The 17,824-nt window shown below is 39.2% G+C and overlaps 1 protein-coding gene across 1 annotated transcript in view; it reads right to left on the reverse strand.

Annotated features, from left to right (window-relative positions):
* The window catches only part of osbpl9 (oxysterol binding protein-like 9), a gene marked incomplete at its 5' end in the record, with an annotated part of 30,282 nt that extends 16,696 nt beyond the window's left edge, over positions 1-13,586 (reverse strand). Inside the window, 4 exons of the mRNA XM_083887404.1 lie at positions 608-710; positions 7,494-7,572; positions 11,613-11,663; positions 13,476-13,586. Of these exons, the coding sequence (XP_083743530.1) occupies positions 608-710; positions 7,494-7,572; positions 11,613-11,663; positions 13,476-13,586 (344 nt within the window). The remainder of the gene's footprint in view (positions 1-607; positions 711-7,493; positions 7,573-11,612; positions 11,664-13,475) is intronic.
* Between the last annotated feature and the right edge of the window lie 4,238 nt (positions 13,587-17,824).

Raw genomic sequence — 17,824 nt, forward strand, 5'->3', positions numbered from 1 at the left:
AATTTGAGTGTGTATGTGAGTTTGTCCACGAAGCAAGTCCAAGCAGGCACACGTAGCACAACAGGAGGATTTGCCGGCGAAGGAGGAAGGAGGAGGGAGGAAGAAAGGAAAAGGCTTGTCATAAGAGAGATGAGGAGGAGATTGGTGGGAAAAACGGATGATTATGTAGCTGATGATGTAAGCGGACAAGGAAAAAGGTTTGGTTTCAGAGCAGAAAATAAATTTGGTGAGGGAAAATGGGCAGGAGGAGCAGCAAAGAGAAGTGACTAAGAGACACATTCTTAACAACCAAAAAGACACACAACAGAAAGACAAACAGCCTTTCAGGTATAAACTTTGAGTTTGAAAGTGCCAATGACACTGGAGACTATCACATGGGTATTATGGTATTGCACAGTAAATTATTTATTGGGTAAGCAAATGTATGGAACACAAGGATCTATACAAACCCCAATGTCAAAGTGTCTGATTAACATTTATTTGCGTTTTGTCTAGACATCTAAATTAATATTTTTTTTCATCTACTGCAACAAGAACATATTTGCTTAAGGAGCCTCAAAGCAAAGAATGTCCTTAAACATACTGAATAAATTAACCATTCTCACACACAAATATGCAAATAAGGTTACATACTCGAAGTTGGAGGGTGTGACGGAGGATTGTTCCCTCTAAGGCATGGATCCACTTCTCCCGCTCATCTGCATCTCGAGCTGAAGGTAGAAAAACACCTAGTGAACCACTGTTTCCGTACAGATAACGTCAGGACATTCGTTTTGTGTTACATCAATGACATTTTAGCACAGAAGTGAGGTGATATGACAAGGAAACCGTGTATTGGTTTAGACGAGACACTTTATTATGTTTTTTAAATCTGAAATGACATATTTTGCCCACCTTCGTGGAAGTTAACTTCATCTATAACTAACAGACAAACAATTTATTTTGTAGATTTAGTAAACAACAGATTGAAACCATGAGGGGGAAAATAGGGAATCTGATGGCTAGATACCACAAGCTTGATATCACTCTGACACACTCTGGTAACTGGTAATATCACACTTGTTTTGATCCATTAACCAGTCATTTCAAAAGCACAATGCCAACACATATTCTACTGCCATAAAAGAGAAAATGAACATCCCACAACACGATTCAGTTAAAATGCTACCACTTCTTAGAAAAAAAAAAAAAATCAAATTCACACTCAGCTGTTAGGATGTTTTTCTTCTTCTTGAAGTTTAAAATACATGCACAAAAACTGACATGGTTACTGCAGCGTGGCAGATATGAGCAGCCCTCACTCACATTCTGGTCACATGATGGCCATGGTGCACGTCTCTGCTCAGCGAAGCATTCACATGATATTTAGGGTTTGTGAGCCAGAACTCATTTTCCATTTCTGATCCAATAAGTTAGGGTTGCAAGCAGGGGTATAATGTTCACCCATGCATGTCAAAAAATAAGTTAACTACGCATCCACAGATTTTCACCAACCTTGCTGGGAGCATTACTTGAGAAGGTATTTTTGATAAGATATCAGATTAACGCTCGGGGCTGAAATGCCAAAGTCTATGGTCAATTGACATATCCCTATCCCTACACTGACACAAACAATTTGCATACAAAGCTGTACTGTATAAACTATAAGCTTTGGAAAGAAAATCTTTCAAACTCTGGCAAAATGGAGAAAGGCGAGGCTGGAACCTAGGCCGAAAAACAAACACATTCCCAGTCATACAGTAGCTTTAAACGGTGACCAATTACAGGCCCCACCAACAGATAAAAGGTACATGCAATCTTTATTGTACTTTGCCATGACACAGACTGAATTGGGCTCCCTCTGGTCAGACTTTGCTTTTGAAATTAAAGTCCCTCTTATAGATTATCAAATGAGTTACAACTGGTATAATAGACATCTTTCACAGCAGATATCTTTCATGGAATACTTTGACAATCACAGACTTTGACAATACCAATACTCCAATGGGTAAAACCACGTTCTACCATTTTCTAGATGTGTTCCATTCAATGACTTAGGTCATGTATGGTCATTGTAGTATTGTTAAAACACAAATCTAATGGTGGCCCAAGAGTTTTACATAGCACTGTAGCTTCACCTCTGCTTTAGAGTGCATGCAGATGGTGTGACCCAAAGTAAAAAAACAAAAAACAAAGAAAAAAACACTGTAAGCTGTGAAAAAAGACATCATTGAATGTGCAAGCAAACTATATCCTGATTGTGAGTCATTTTTCATTGAATTTGAAACATCACTGTGCAGCAGATGAATGGCTGTGCCAGCAGAGAGGCTACAGCAGAAAAGCTTTTAAGACATTAAAAGGCAGCTGAGGCTCAGGCCAATCCACTCAGGCAGTGCTTCACTTTTCCCCTCAGCCAGACTCTTCAGAGGAACACATTACTGTGGCTAATGTTGTTTAGCTCCGTTCACACGAGAGAGGTAGTGTTAGTTCTGCTATTCAACACAGAACAAACACTATCTGTATGAACTGTGTCACAAATCCAATATTTGTTCAACTCTAGTCCGTAGCGCAAATCTACCTGACAGTTTCCACTCTCTGGTGTGTGAGGAGTTAGTCAGTTAGCCTGCGGGACAATCACGTGGACACATCATGGACCTCCACTGTTGTCAATCAGCAAGTTACTGGATCTTTTAAAAAAACAACTCCGACACTCAGGGACATTTTACAAATCCAAAAGACATTCACAGTCAACAAAAGACAGAAAAAACAAACGAAAAACAAATAAATGAACAACAAACATTTTGCACTTCATGTAGCACCAGGACGTGTCTATCTAAAAGAGGCAACCAATGTAAACTAGAGTGGTTCAGCTCAGTCAACCATGGTGCAGAGCATAGAGAGGAAATGAGAAGCCATTTGAGCACTGTGTAATATTGTACTAAACGGGTGTTAAGAAGTTGATAGTCATGGAACAAGTGGTGCTGTCAAGACCACACTACGACCAAGTCATTACCAAGAGCAGAGCGTACTGAGACCAAGACCAGTCCACTATATACAGTAGTATAAAACGGTCAGGATCTATTTTACAGATCAACAGTAAACCTGTATTCACTACAAATTAGAGCAGTGTAGAAAAAAATTACAAACTCAACATATAAGCTTCAGTTAGCTCACTTTGCATTTCGTGAATTAATAAAAAATAAACAATTAGAATTTATATAAAACTTTTCCCACAGTACTGTAACTGTGACAGGCCAATAGTGCATCTGGCCTAACTGCAGAGTAGATGGAAACCCTTTGGGCTGCATTTCAAAGAATTTCTACGACCTTAATGTTTTATTAGTGGAACAAAGCCCCTGCCTAAAGTCGTGCCTGCTCACCACACTGAAAAAACACAGTCAGCCAAGTGAGGAAGTACTACCTTAGTACCTGGTGTGTAGTTGTTGCCATGTGTTTTCCCTTCAGATGTTGTTACACAAAGTGTTTGTGGTTTAGGAACGCAAACCTCATAAAGGATTTGGCGACATGACTTCTCCCAGACAAACGCATAGCTTCAAATGTACCCACAAACGTTAACTTTACTTTGTGTGACGGGACAGGGAGGGGTATAGCTGTTCTTGGTGACAAATCATTCTAACTACTTATGTTATTGATTGCATTTGAAGTTTTCCATCCAATCACAATAATGATGCACACGAATAAATCAGTTCTGGCCTTGATTGAAAATCCTGAGATTAAAAACCAAGACTGAGAGAAGGCCGAGTAAAAATGATTCCGAGTCAGAGAACTAGAACACTATAGGGAACTAAGACTTGTAAGAAAACCGAGGAGAAATTGATAATGTTTGAAGACACAAGAATATTCCATGTCTTTCTTTGTAATGAAAGAGGAATTATTCATAGCAACAAAACAATTTTCCAGAGGACTTTCTGATTCTGAAATGTACTGGTCCCAGCAGTAGTGGTGGTTTATCAGGCTTGTCACATGCTGTGTAGTGCCTATTGCGAGGAACACAAGTGTCCAAAGGTCACCAAGTTTTTCTTTTAACTCTGCACAACCATAACATAACACGCCTTTAATAGCAGTTTATGATACAATTAAAAGTGTACATACGTCATGGGCCAGCTTCTACAAAGATCTAAATCTAAAGGTGGGTCATCGGACAGTGATTGTAATTGAAGATACATAGTTCATAGTTAACCAACAGAAAGAGCACCTGTGGTTATGCCGGTTAGACAAATTATATCATGAGTCTCGTTCATGCAAAACCTATTATTCATTGAGTTCGTAGAATTACAATTACAGGAATTCAATCAGGGTTTCAGCGCTGTGGATGTAGTTTGACAACGCACGTCTATATTTGATGCTAATGGTTGACTGTGCTGAATATATGAGACCTAGATGTGCATAAATTGGACATTTTCTTCAGCCACACATTAAACAGACAAATAAACTAAGACTGAGTCTCCATAAACATACCAGATCCAGACAAAAAACAAATAAAACGTTTTCTGGCAAAACAATGTCTTACCATCTCAGTTATCAGTTATAATGATGCTCCTCCCTTTTCCAAAAGACCTCCGTCAATTATTCATCCCACCGCTATTACCCCTGTTCCTTCCATTGTCTGACAAGCTGATGAAACATTGCAGCACATATTCCAGTGGGAGGTCACAAGATCTGATGCTCCTCACTGCTACCTGTCAATACTGTGACACTGCACCCACCCAAAAGAGCTGTGGAGAAATGTTTACAATAAATGTAATCTGAGGTCAATGTAGTGGTGTTGCATTGGTGGTAGTATTAGTATCTGTTCAGTATTTAGCTCAGATTTGAACTATGATTTAGCTGAGAATGAGTGGCTGTAGTAAAGGTGATCATTGGGCTGTGTTTGTGGGGACTGCGACCCATACTGATTTCAACAGGAAGGACTCTTGATAAGAGACATGTCTCTCATTCAGGCTGACAGGGAGAGAGAGGAGAGATTGATAGCTAATGTAGACAAGAAGGGGTGAGTAAAAGCGCAGAAGGGTAAAGAGGAAAAGGGGGAAGCTGAGGGGCTCTCAGGCAACTCTGATGCACTGTCAGGGGAAGAAGGCTGATAAATAATGAATGCTTCTCTAAATAGAAAGACAGTACAGAGCTGCACTAACACAGACAATGGGCAGCCCGGTGCAGAAATACACTGCAACCTCTGAGGTGAACCGTCCTTTAAGAGCAAGTGTCTTCACAAATTATCATTTAAAACACAAAACACAATTTGGTCATTGATAATTTAAACACATGGTAAGTGGAATCAGTTTATACCGTTGCCGTTTTTTACCATAATATTGAATAGGCAGGTAAAGTAGTCAATACAGTTATGATGTCAGATGGTTATGGGAGGCTAAGAAAATTGCAGTTCAAAATTGACTATATGTTTGCATTGCCAGATTTTTATATGATGCCATATAACTCCTAAAAATGTCAAGGATTTGCATACCTCAAAAATAGCAAATTGGAGAGGTTACAGGGGAGCAAGACTTGTGACATCAGGGATAATATTTATTTGCTTGTTGATAATGTCATATTGTTCAGAGAAAAACAACCTGTGTTGTATTGAAACATGACTGTGCAGCAGATTAATATATTATTAATTATGTGAAGATGCACCTGAGTGGGAGTGGGAGCAGTAACGTTTGTGTGTAACCCGGAAGAGTGGCTGTTTAATATGCTCACATCACAATCATTTTACAACAGTGAAATGTACTCGGACTCCTCAACATCACATATCCAGAAACTCATGTTCAACATATTTAGTGTCATCTTTTCTCTTTTGGTCCAGTGGTAACATGACAACACACACACACACAGTGCTCCTCTGGGTATCTGGAGAGGATGTGTGACATTTGATTCATTTGTGTCAGGGTTACACAGGTTCAAAGTAAGCAATTCGCTGTTTTACATTATCCAAAAGAACAGCATACATACCTGTCATATATTAAAAAAACAACAACAAAAATTGACTTATCTTTTCGAATTCTAATCTCATGATTTCAGTCATATTTACTCCACACTTTGTCTCCTTTGTGTTATGGACTGTATTAAAGGTTTTAAACTAACGCTCTCAAACTTAGACTCACTCATTCAAACAGCCTGTGCACGATGTAGTCCTGCTCCGTCACTCATGTCGTCATAGTCTCTCAGTAATTCATTCAATATCTAACTAACAACTGTTACCATCGCTATTAAAATCCGAGTACAATTATCACCCACAGAGGGGAAAAACAGCTCATCCTGTGACAAACAAAAAAAGCTTTTCTTAACAATTCAGTCAGTACAAATATTTAACTAAAACAGGATACATACATTTTCAATTCCTGACATTTCATGGCTGGCTGACTGCCCACCAAACAGTCTACTCGCATAGCTCTGAACTGTCCTTGAACCACCATAACAAACCAATTCACCCGAGTGTTACAAAGCATACTGCTCCACCCTGAATGTACATCCCAGAAGGCAAACAAACACTGCCTGCTTTCGATCCTTTCGTTCTGGACTGGCATGCATGCAGACCATTGACGTGCATGGTTTTCTGCTTACCCTTGCGTTTGTAGAACCACAGCATACAGCTTCGGAACACAGACATGGGAGTGGGCATGGAGGAGGTGTGTGGGGTGGGGGGCCCATGGAATGTGGATGGTGACCCTCAAGAACGAGGTAAATGGCAGGTGCTGGTGGTGAAGTGTGAGGGGTGTTGTCAAAATAGAAACCAGTGAACAGATGGGACAGATGAAAGAAAGGTGGAAGCGATTACTTTAAGACCTGGTGGCGTGATGGAGTAAAAAAGGATGTCTGTGGTGTGCTGGACTGGACCCTGTCAAAAAGGAGGGAAGGGCCGGCAGGACGGGAGGGGGCGATGCTGTAGCTTGGAGCCAATCCTGTCCCTACAGAGTGGCTGGTTGTCAGAGAGTGAGCGGTGTGAGCGATGAACCAAAGGAAGAACCGAAGAAGCAACAAGAAGAGACCTGAGCTCAGCTTCCAGCTCAGCAGTATTTCCCTTATTATTCCCAAGGCTTGACTGCACACAAGCAGCAATACTCCTCCTCAGCCACAGACGAGAGTAAAAAAAAAAGATCCTTACTTGCTTGTTCTGTTCAAGAGGAATCTGTCTAGCTTGCAGTGGAACAAATCTTGTTTATCAATAGAAAGACATTTCAGTCCAACTTCTCGGAGCTTGGAGTGGTTCCACGGGACGAAAGAAAAGGCGAGAATGCGCACAGCATGCTTTGACATTGTGTAGATGCCGGTGTGCATGCGTTTCCTGCTGTTAGAGCAGACCAATCCAAGTGTTTAAAGGTGGGGAAGGAAAAAAGCATGAGAGAGAGAGCGCGCGAGAGAGAGGGAGAGCGTGAGAGAGAGCGGGAGCGCAGGGATGGATTCAAAGAGATCACAGAGAATCAAAGCCAGTGACGACAACACAGAGAAGAGGAGTGAGGAATAAAGGGGGCAAAATTAAAAGGGGAACACCTAACCTTGGAAATGGAAAGTCTTCTGGTCCACAGTGATGGTGAATGTGCTGTCGTCCTCGTCATCAATGCCGATCACAGCTCCCTAGAGAGAGAGGGGTAGAGAGAGGGAGTGAGAGAGAGAGTACACGTCATACTCCACTTTTCATTTCTGTCCTCGTGTCGGACACATGCTCCTGCAGCCTCCTGAATGAGTCTCCTTTGTAAATTACCCATGATCCATCTCAGCAGCACTCTTTCTCTCCTTCAAAAGAGCCATATCCTTTTGTTATACTTTCTCAAAATCCATTTGTTTCCTGTTCTTATACACACACACACACACACATACACTAGTGCAGCATTATGGAACAAGGCCAGAGAAGAAAGAGGAGGAGAAGAAGGGCAGGGAAGGGTGGAGGGAGACTGACACAAGGGACCAGCAGCTCATAGCCAACTGCAGAGAAATGGCCTGATGGCTGGCTGAGGCACTTGCTCCTAGCAACAGAAACAGGGCGTGAGACTCAGCTTACTTTTACACCCAAACCTACAAATAATAAAATGACATCACCACATGAGCTGGATTTTCTATGGCTGTGTACTGGCAATAATCATATCCCAATACAGGAGTGATGATGATACCCATGATGATAGCTATATGCAAGGTGATAAGCCTGCTGCCATCTAGTGGTTGGAGGCTCAAATACAACGCAAAATCAACGTCAGACATCCACCGCCAAGAATCATGCCATGACACAGTGCAATATTTCTGTGTATCGTCTAAGATATTGTTTAAAAGATGTGCAAATTCGCAGTAGCACAGAAACAGGTTAGCCACACGTGGTTATGCTAATAGAGAGAAAACATGGAGACACCAGCCCCCGCAACTAAGTTTTTGAATTATTTGATCTTGTTGTATGCTGCACAAATTATATTCGAGCAGAGTATCTGAATGTTTACCCAGAGTTGAATGTTTCTACACTGTAGTTCAATTAAACATCTATGAATTTTTACTTGAATGTTAAAATTGAAATTGAAATAAAATAAGAGTTGTTTTCCTTAAACAACCAAAAATGAATTAACAGGTAGCAGTGAGTTTTTATTTATTTAGATGTAATTGTAGTATTCAATCAAATATTAACTCTCAGTTGATGAAGTAAAAACAGGTAAAAAAAATTCCACTTCATGGTCAGTTTTCCAAGCTCTGCCTGAAAGTACTGTAGGTTGATTTTGTTTTTGCTGACCACAAAGTACAGCCCTTCTGTGGTAGAGAGTCAACAAAAGCTGATTCAGGATTCTTTTTCTGAATCAAGTGTGTGGATATGTCACCATGAACAGGAATTATTAATAATAATAAATAATTAAAATATTTGTCAAAAATCCATTGACAACCAGCATAACATTACAATACAAGTTATGCACAGTTATTTCAAACAGGCCTAAGCATGCCTGGATTGAGCAGGAACAGAGAGCCGTGGGAAAGATATACTTAAAAGAAACTGCAACAGACATAGTGGGCTAAGCATTTAGCACAATATACTGTATAAGATAGGGAACTGGGGATTGTTAAAGGCAATTAAAAACCAAACAATCACACTGAATAGGAGTTATTTAAAACAAGGAAGGGAAGCAAACACATTCAACAAACAAAGCTTTCATCTCCATGAGGCATATCATCAATTTGTTGTTCAATCTGTAGTGCATTACACTGTATCACAATCGTTGAGCCCAAACAAAAACCTTTGATGAATGATAATGCGTCCATAACAGCAGATCCTCTTTTCAGGTAGTTTCAGGGACATACTTCCTCCCGCAATGAGATCAGGGTGCTCAACAAAAGTTGTGAGGTGGTAAAAAAAAAAGAAGGGCTTTCACCTTTCATTGCACCTGTTAAATCTCAAGAGAAACTCATGTCATACACTCTTATGGCGTGCCACATGATTGTAGCATAAACAGGTACAGATGCAACATGATTTGACATGTAAATGTGCCTTAACTGGCTCTAAGCAAGGAAGGAAGGACCTTAAAATAAGGCACTCGTTCTTATACTCATGACAAGGATTTCATCAGTGCTGTTGGGCAATCCAATGTTGGAGTAAAAACGGACCAGAGAAGCTCTTAAATCCAGACACAACTGCAACAACACACTGACTCACCTCACAAATACCTCAGCAGAGAAAGAGAAGTGATATTTTTGAGTACTTTACATTTCCCTAAAAACTACTGGAAAAGTTAGATCAATTATTTCCTTTCTGTTCCATTTGCTGTAGACTCAAGAGACAAGTTTTACATTTCAGCTCTTTGAGCTTTCCTGGTAATTTCATTCTGGACATTCACCACAACCTCTTTAAGTTCTGGTTAGCTTTGGTCTCACTTTAGTCTCCTCTTCAGAGGGTCAATTGCTGTTTTCTTGGCCCATCTAAAGGCTTTTACTGGCAGAAAAAATATTTCCGTGGATATCTAACTTCCTTCTGCTGCTTACATCATCAACAAATATTAGTGAGCTAATTCCAGAAGTAGCCATGAGACCAACTTCACACTGCTTACCAGTGGAGGCTAGTGTTCTTGATCATGAGCAGATCATGGGGTCTTTGCATCACTTTTGTTGTTCCAGAGCTTTTGCGGTTCATCTCTATAATTGTTTGGAAATTCCACTCTTTCTGATTCTAACTACCGATGAGTGGTTTGCATCCCAGAGTCTGTTCTCTATGTTCTGGTGGACGGCGCTGTCTTTACTCTTGCTCTAAAGGGGTTTGTGATGAGGTCACAGACTGTAATTTTGAGGTTTTTCCAGTCTCATGGTGTTTGTTATCATCATGTGCTGATTATTGTCCTGTCTGGAGGTTGACCTCTGTTTACCCTTTTGATGTCTGTTGCTTATTACAGCAGCAGTGTCATTTTATTTTTTTAAAGGATATTTTAGATTGTTGAGTTGGTACTTGTGGATACCTTGTTTGGTAAACACTAATCAACATTTTTCAACATTTTCTGATATTTAAAATGTTAAAAAGTACTTGATTAATCAACAGATTTATCAATGATGAAAATAATTGTTAGTTACAGCCCGAGTGATACCCAATGTTGATGATAGGGATGAGCCAATACAATACTTAGTATCAATATCCTCCCTCTGATTCTGGTCGAAGATCACTGGATCGGATACCAGAAAGGTAAAAATTAAAAATCCAAAAATCTTAAATGTAAAGACTGAAAAAATTAAATTAAAACCAACATGTTGTAGGCTGCTCATTTATTCTTTATGGGAGAATATTTGTTACTCAGTTGGAAAAACAGGTGTCTGATATAGCTTCAAATAGCTAAGCGGTAAATGCATTAGCACAAATGTGTTGTATACAATTGTCTATTATATACAGCACTGAAACAATTACTTGACTAATTGATTATTAATTGATTACTAAATGAACTATTTTGATCATTGATTTATTAGTTTGAGCGTTTTTTTCATTATTAAAACAAGTTTCTCCAATTTTTCAGCTTCTTAAATGCGAATATCTTCTGGTTTCTTTGTTCCATATCACAAAGTCATAAAAATGTAATAATTTTGGTTTGTGGACAAAACAAGACGTGAGAACATGATCATGTTTTTCAACATTTTCTTGCAATTTATGGGCCAAATGGATTGTTATCAAAATAATTGTAACATGGTGCCGTTTTACTTTTCTGGTGGAACTGTGAAACTCATTCATATTTCCTTTGTTTTTTCCAATCGGCTTCACAATAATGTAAAACCGATTGCTGTAAGAGTCATTAGGAATCTAAAATAGGACAACTGCTGCCACCTAGTGGACACTTCACAGTCTGAAAACACATTCCTTACGTTGGTATAGCTAAACCAGTGCAACTAAAGAGCTGACATGGCTGCAGATTACTGTTCCACTACTGCAAATGATTAAACTGCACCATACAGCCTGTAGCCTAACCTATAGGTTCTCAAGAATGCACTGTTGAAGCAAATCTTGTCAGAAAGTCATTCAAGGGGTGTGTTGTACTGCTCACTGGAAACCACTGGGCAGAACAGTAATCCAATTATCTGGCAAAGTGGGCAAGATACTGAGCCAAACACACAGACAATGCACCTCATTTATCAAACATAAGTGTTAGGACAGCCCAAGGATTTGAAAATCTTACCCTGAGTCGTACACAGCCTCTTCTGGATCCTCGCATCATCTTGTCCTTCGACTGTGAACCAACAACAAAACAAGTAGTAAGTAAACAGAGTGGAGGAAAGGCTAAACTGTACTTGACAAGGAAGTAGATAAGGAAGTTAGGCATTTTTGGCTGACAATAGTTTGACGAAACACAGTTGAACTCCCATTTAGCTGCTTCAGTTTAAGAGTTGGTATCACTAATGTTCACACATTAACTTGGGATAATACAGCAAATGTGGGCCTAGCAGATGTTGACATTCATATATAAGGAACGCTGTCAGGGAGACAAACATGGAGTGGACACTCTCCCTTTCCCTCACTGTGGATCCTGTGGAGTTGCTCCTGCTGCGAGCTCACGCGATCGTTTACCTCAGAATATCGTAGGGAGCTGGCAGGAGAATCTCCAGATTGACTTCAGAGGACATGAGTTTCTTACATGGTGCTTTTCTAGTCTTGATGACCAAAGCTGCTTTACACTACAGTTTTGAACCCACAACCTTCGAGTTGAAAGACGACTCACTCTACCACTGAGCTAAGTAAGCTCTCTGAAACTCACATCTGCCAATTAAGCTACCTTAATTTACCGTTTACATATATTTTCTTACACATAAGGGCTAGACCCAAACTATAGCTTAGTTTTAGTTAATCAATCTACCCAATTATGCTCACTGAAGATAAATTAGGGTAGTTGAAGTGACTTGTATAATTTTATCTTTAGACAGTCACAATATAGTTGTAGTAATTACTATAGCATTGTAATAGTTACTCAACTTTAAAGACTGCTTTCCTTTACATACTGGACTCCAAAACTCTTAGCACTTCCCCCCATTAACTTCAATCCAAATCAGTGATTTTACCTAATTGGTTACATTACAAGTTGTAATATTCTTTCCTGCCTTTAAAGAGAAATAACATTTTTTGGCAATGAAAAATAACAATACACTCTTGAATTAACCTGTGGGTAAAGCAGCTAAAACCAGCAAATGCTTGTTAATCATGTTGAGTTTTAGCACAAAACCAGAAACTAAATTAAATTGATCCTATAATTGCTTGCATTTATATACACTGATCAGTCTTTGGCCACTAAATTGGTGTTCAGTTGGGATCTTAATGTTGTATCGGTGCCTTATTTCTAACCCATTACTGTTTCTCTTTATTTTTTATCACTCATAAAGCCGTTTGTTTCAGTCATAGTTGAGGATAGTGTCTGCTAAGCTGAATGTAATTTACAGTGGATTTAATTACGAACAAGCGACTACAGCACACGTAAACAAAAAGAGAGATGCTCTGTGAACTCAGAGAACTTTACTCATCTGCGGCACAACTTATTTCTGTGATCAGTTACTGTCTCTTGACTGCTCTGTTATCGACTTTACTAACCAGAGCAACGTTTCAATGAACCAGAAGCCAAACTCTTTCTGTAATGTCTTGCTAGCTTTTCAGCTAGCACACCAATAACTGACCGGGTATTAATTACAGCTGGGTAACAAATGTAGCCTCGACGAAATCTGGAATTACATCAACCGTTTACTTAATGTCGTGAACTATAAGCAACAATATGTGTATTTTTTTTGCTGCTAGCTTAGCAAGCTAATATTCGCGGAAGTAAAGAGCGACCAGTAAAACTCGATTGGTTGATTGCCGTGAAAGGAGCATTGCTATTGGTCAGCGGTCAGCTCCGTCACCAAGAAAGCCCGCCTCCTTTTGCCAGCTGAGACTCCCAACTCCTGACAAACACAAGGCCTTGCTCCCACTCGGTTTTGACAAGCAGCGGCAGCTTAGACCCTGTGTAACCGCCTGAACGGGCCACTTCAGCGGCTGAAAACCGAGGTAATTCACGTACCGTGTAGTATGAGAGCAAGCCGGCATTGTAGTCCAACACAAACCAACGGTACTGCCACCCTTTCATGACGTTAGTCCACTTGCTGAGCGGCCCCTCCATGATGGACGCCATCTTTACAATTGGCTACGGTTAGGGAGGAGTCGGAAATGGTGTCACAGCCCCGGTGCTGGTGCTGATGATGATGATGATGATGAAGATGAAGAGGATAAAAGGAGGACTGACAATTATGTATTTGCAGGAAACATCTACTGTTTGGCTTCCACAGTAGCTTCCAAATCAACCATTTATCATTTAAGATAGAACCACATCCATAAAACTAAATATAGTCACATTACACATGTATTCATAGCCTTTTAAAAAGGGAACTGAGCAGTTTGTTGACAATGTATCTGATGCAAAACACAAGAAAGCTGTTCAAACTTCACTTGTACTCTTTGTTTGATATTTTTTGGCAGTCCTGGCCCTGTTCATGAACAACAACAACAATACTACTACTATTAATATTCATAATAATAACTCCTTCAATTACAATGGGGTCCTCACACTCTGTGTGTTGGACAGTAACTAGGGCTGCAAGAAGCACCAAATAGGCCCTCGCACCCCCACATGCATGTCAGGGTGTGAAGCCACAGCAATAAGATATTAGTCCCACAATGGGTAAATTAACTGTTTACAAAGTTACTATGGCCACCGTATGGCCCTAGAGAGAGACCACCAATAATTTGTTATGTCTGTGTATAGAAAATGTAGATCACAGCCTTAAAGCATCATGTTAATGAAGCATATGTTACAGTAGGTGGCGCCATCACTGGCTTTGCAGATTATCATTGTGGACCGGTTGACCCTAAAAAGGTGAAAAAGAACAGACAGGGTGGAGGCCTGCTGCTTTTCACCACTATCATTGATGTGCACAAGTTGGGTGAGTTTTCGTGCATGGCAAGGTGAAGTGAAAGAAGAAGGAAGTGTTTAAAAGAATAAACAGAGCAGATTCAATAGGGCACAAGTCAGTGCTTGAGCACTTAATAACAATACTAATACTAATAATGATTCAGTGTATGTACCAATGTTTATACAAAATACTTGATTTGAAATTGTAGCATAATGTATTAAAACTCAGTGCACCTAAATAATAAGCAGCTGGGTTAATATTATATAATTATTCAAATTCAACATGTAACATTTCTATCCAGGAAATATTTATATTTTCAATTTTATTAGTACAAGTGAAAGACCGATGAGGCAACTATGCTCTCAGAAGTCAAAACAAAAACATGAGTGTTCATCAAATGGATTAAAGCAGCTCAACAACTTAAATCCAAACAGTATTCGTCAATATCTTTATTATTTACAATAGGCTTAACACTGATAAGCAGAACTTCACAGTAATATAACGTGAGCTTTAAATTAAAAAACAAAAACACAAAATATATATTTTGTAGGATAAAAAATTTACGTCAACATCTCTGCCATTTGCATCCCTGTTTAGATTCACATCTTCCAATATGGTGTGTGTGTGTGTGTGTGGATTTACATTGCACTTGTAGAACTGAAGAAGTGGCCTTTGGTATAATGATGTGTACACACGCTCTCCAGAGCTGCTCTCCAAAACAGGGAGACAGAAGGGGGGGGGGACAAATATACAGAAGAATAAACACATAAAGGCAACATAAAGACAATGTCGAAGATTTATCATAAAAATGAGCAGAAAGGTGGTCAGTTCAAATATTAAACAGCACTGGTTAAGATAACAGATATGAGGAGGAAAAGCATTGGTACTCAATGAATCCATTGATGCTGTGGTGGTCAACGACAGGAAACAATGTTTGATTTTTAAAAAAAACGTTTCATCTGTTTTTTGTTTTTTGGAAACCTGTTCCACAGACATGCACTAAAAATCAGGCAAACGGACCAGAATGATGTAAGGCGATTATAAAGAAAAATGTTTCAGACACAAATTATGAGCAGCAGGTTCATGTGTTTAACCACACAGGTGTGGCTGCATTAGCAATGTTTATGGCCACAAATACATGTCCAATGTCAATGACTATGTAAATACAGAATCTACAACTGACTGTTAACCACCAAATAACAGGAGGGCATGACGTAGTGATAATCTCATGGCAAAAAAAAAAGAAATAGCATAGTTTTTGATCATTGCCATACTGTGATTTCTTGCAGTGATGATGTCTGTACATATGTATCCACATTCCACACAAAGGCACAATAAAAAATAAAAACAAAAAAGGTTGGCCATGTTATTTATAATGCACAGTGAGTATCAGAATGAATCATCGGTGTCTCAAAGTGTCCTGATAGACAAGATATTCCAGACAGTAACATGAAATGAGTATGAAATGCACCACAAAATAAAGTTTTACTTGAAAAAGTTAGTGCCTTTAAAAGACAGTATTATTGAATAGATCTTGCAATATTTAGATGCAACGCGTCAATGAACTAATGTGTCTTATCCAGTGTAAAGATGTGAGCCACAGAAATAAAAAGACATTTGTGGTTGTGTGTGCACTGTACACAGTTTTGTTTGTGCTCAAAAAACAGAGCAGTTGTTTCTGGACACTAGCATTATTGGGCCAAGAAAAGGTATAACATAATAAATAAATGACACCTCAGGAGATTAAAGAGTCATGCAGATGAACATTCGGCTGGGTTCAGAACTGAAGAATAATACATTCATAAAGCAGATGCTCAGGTCTGGGTGGATTGGCCTCAGTCTTGCACATCAAAAACATTGCTCCTTATGTTGTGACCACACATAAATCTTTTGTTTCCTGGATATGAAATAAATCAAATATTTACACTCTTTTCTCAAAATAGGTCTGTGCTTTTAATAAAAAAAAGAAAAGAATAATTTAAAATTCAAGTTCATACATAACATTCTAAAAAGCATTTTTTCTTTGAACCAAATAATGTACAAATCGCTCATGTGCTGAAGACATACTGCAGTTTTGCTTGTTGAGAGATCAGTACTGTGTGATTAGTGTAAAGTAGGTCTCTGCATTTTCATAGTGTTCATACGTTGAAGGATTTGAGGCACTGAGGCCATGACAAGGCTACAGGGAATCCAACAATGTCCACACTCAGAAGGACACATATAGAAACACTGTCCCAGTTTCACCTGCTCATGTGTGACTCTGTGCTCTCCCTCTCCATGCTCCACACAGTTATGCCCCGTCATACATGACAGAAATGTAATGTGCAAGGATACCAGGATAGAAACGCTAAAATGCTTTAGGGGGCCGGGGAGCCCCCATCTATGTGGCACTGTGTTCAGGTGTAAGCATCAGTTTTGTCACTGGAGCAAAGACAAATGCTGTGCATATGATGAAATAACCCCCACATTCAGTCATTTATGCTTCAGTATTGTGGGGTTGAAAAAACAAAAATACCTATTATATGCCTTTATATACATATGTTCTTCTTCTTCTTCTTTTTAAATTTGATAAGCCTGTATTTGATACTACTGAAACATAAACTTAACATGCACACTTGTCAAAAGAACACAATGGTATTTCAATGATACAAATGATCCCTTCAATGGCTGTCAGTGGTCTCACTTTGTTTCTGGGAATGTCACTGGCTAAATGGCTGATTACTCTTAAGATTATCCTCAAAAAAAGCAAGACTGTCATCACAAAAATAAGCAGTTTGTGGGAGGTGTATACTTTCATAACAACTGTTTTGCGACTGAAAATTACCGACCAATCTATGAAATAAAAAAAAACATATGCACAAGAATAAAAATGTCAAATTGTGACCCGAAATGGCTTTAAATATTGGCAAATCAAATTTCCCAGATGCTGAGCAAAACACTCATGATTCACATAGGAGTGAAACACAGCTTGAGCTGAAGCAAACAGGACAAACAGTTGTGTTGTATTCTCAGTAAGGCTGGGCACAACCGCTATCATTCTCGCTCAGTAATGCAACGGACTGACAGAAAAGCAGAAGGAGCTTTAACTATTCTCCAGACTGGCTACACACAGCTGATACACTCGACATTCACTTAACAGGGAGGCCATTATCATCATCATGACCATTGTGTCCAAACATCTCATGGTGCGACATAAACCACATTTAGTTCAGTATAAACATTTTTCAATATGTACAAGTCAGAGCAAAGTTAGTGTCCACACTGGCATTTTATGAAACAGTTGTTTGTAAACAATAAAAGATTACATTGTGTAGAGATTTCTCTGAGGTACGTAGAGAGATTCAGAGATTTAGAGATTTTTGTCCCACAAAAAGCCGTTGATAAAACCAGTAACATAAAAACATATATACGATCTGATGTGTGGTTAGGGGGCTGCCAGTTGGTATTGTTGTCACAGTGG

The sequence above is a fragment of the Microchirus variegatus genome (assembly GCF_963457635.1).
Source record: "Microchirus variegatus genome assembly, chromosome: 4".
NCBI lineage: Eukaryota > Metazoa > Chordata > Actinopteri > Pleuronectiformes > Soleidae > Microchirus > Microchirus variegatus.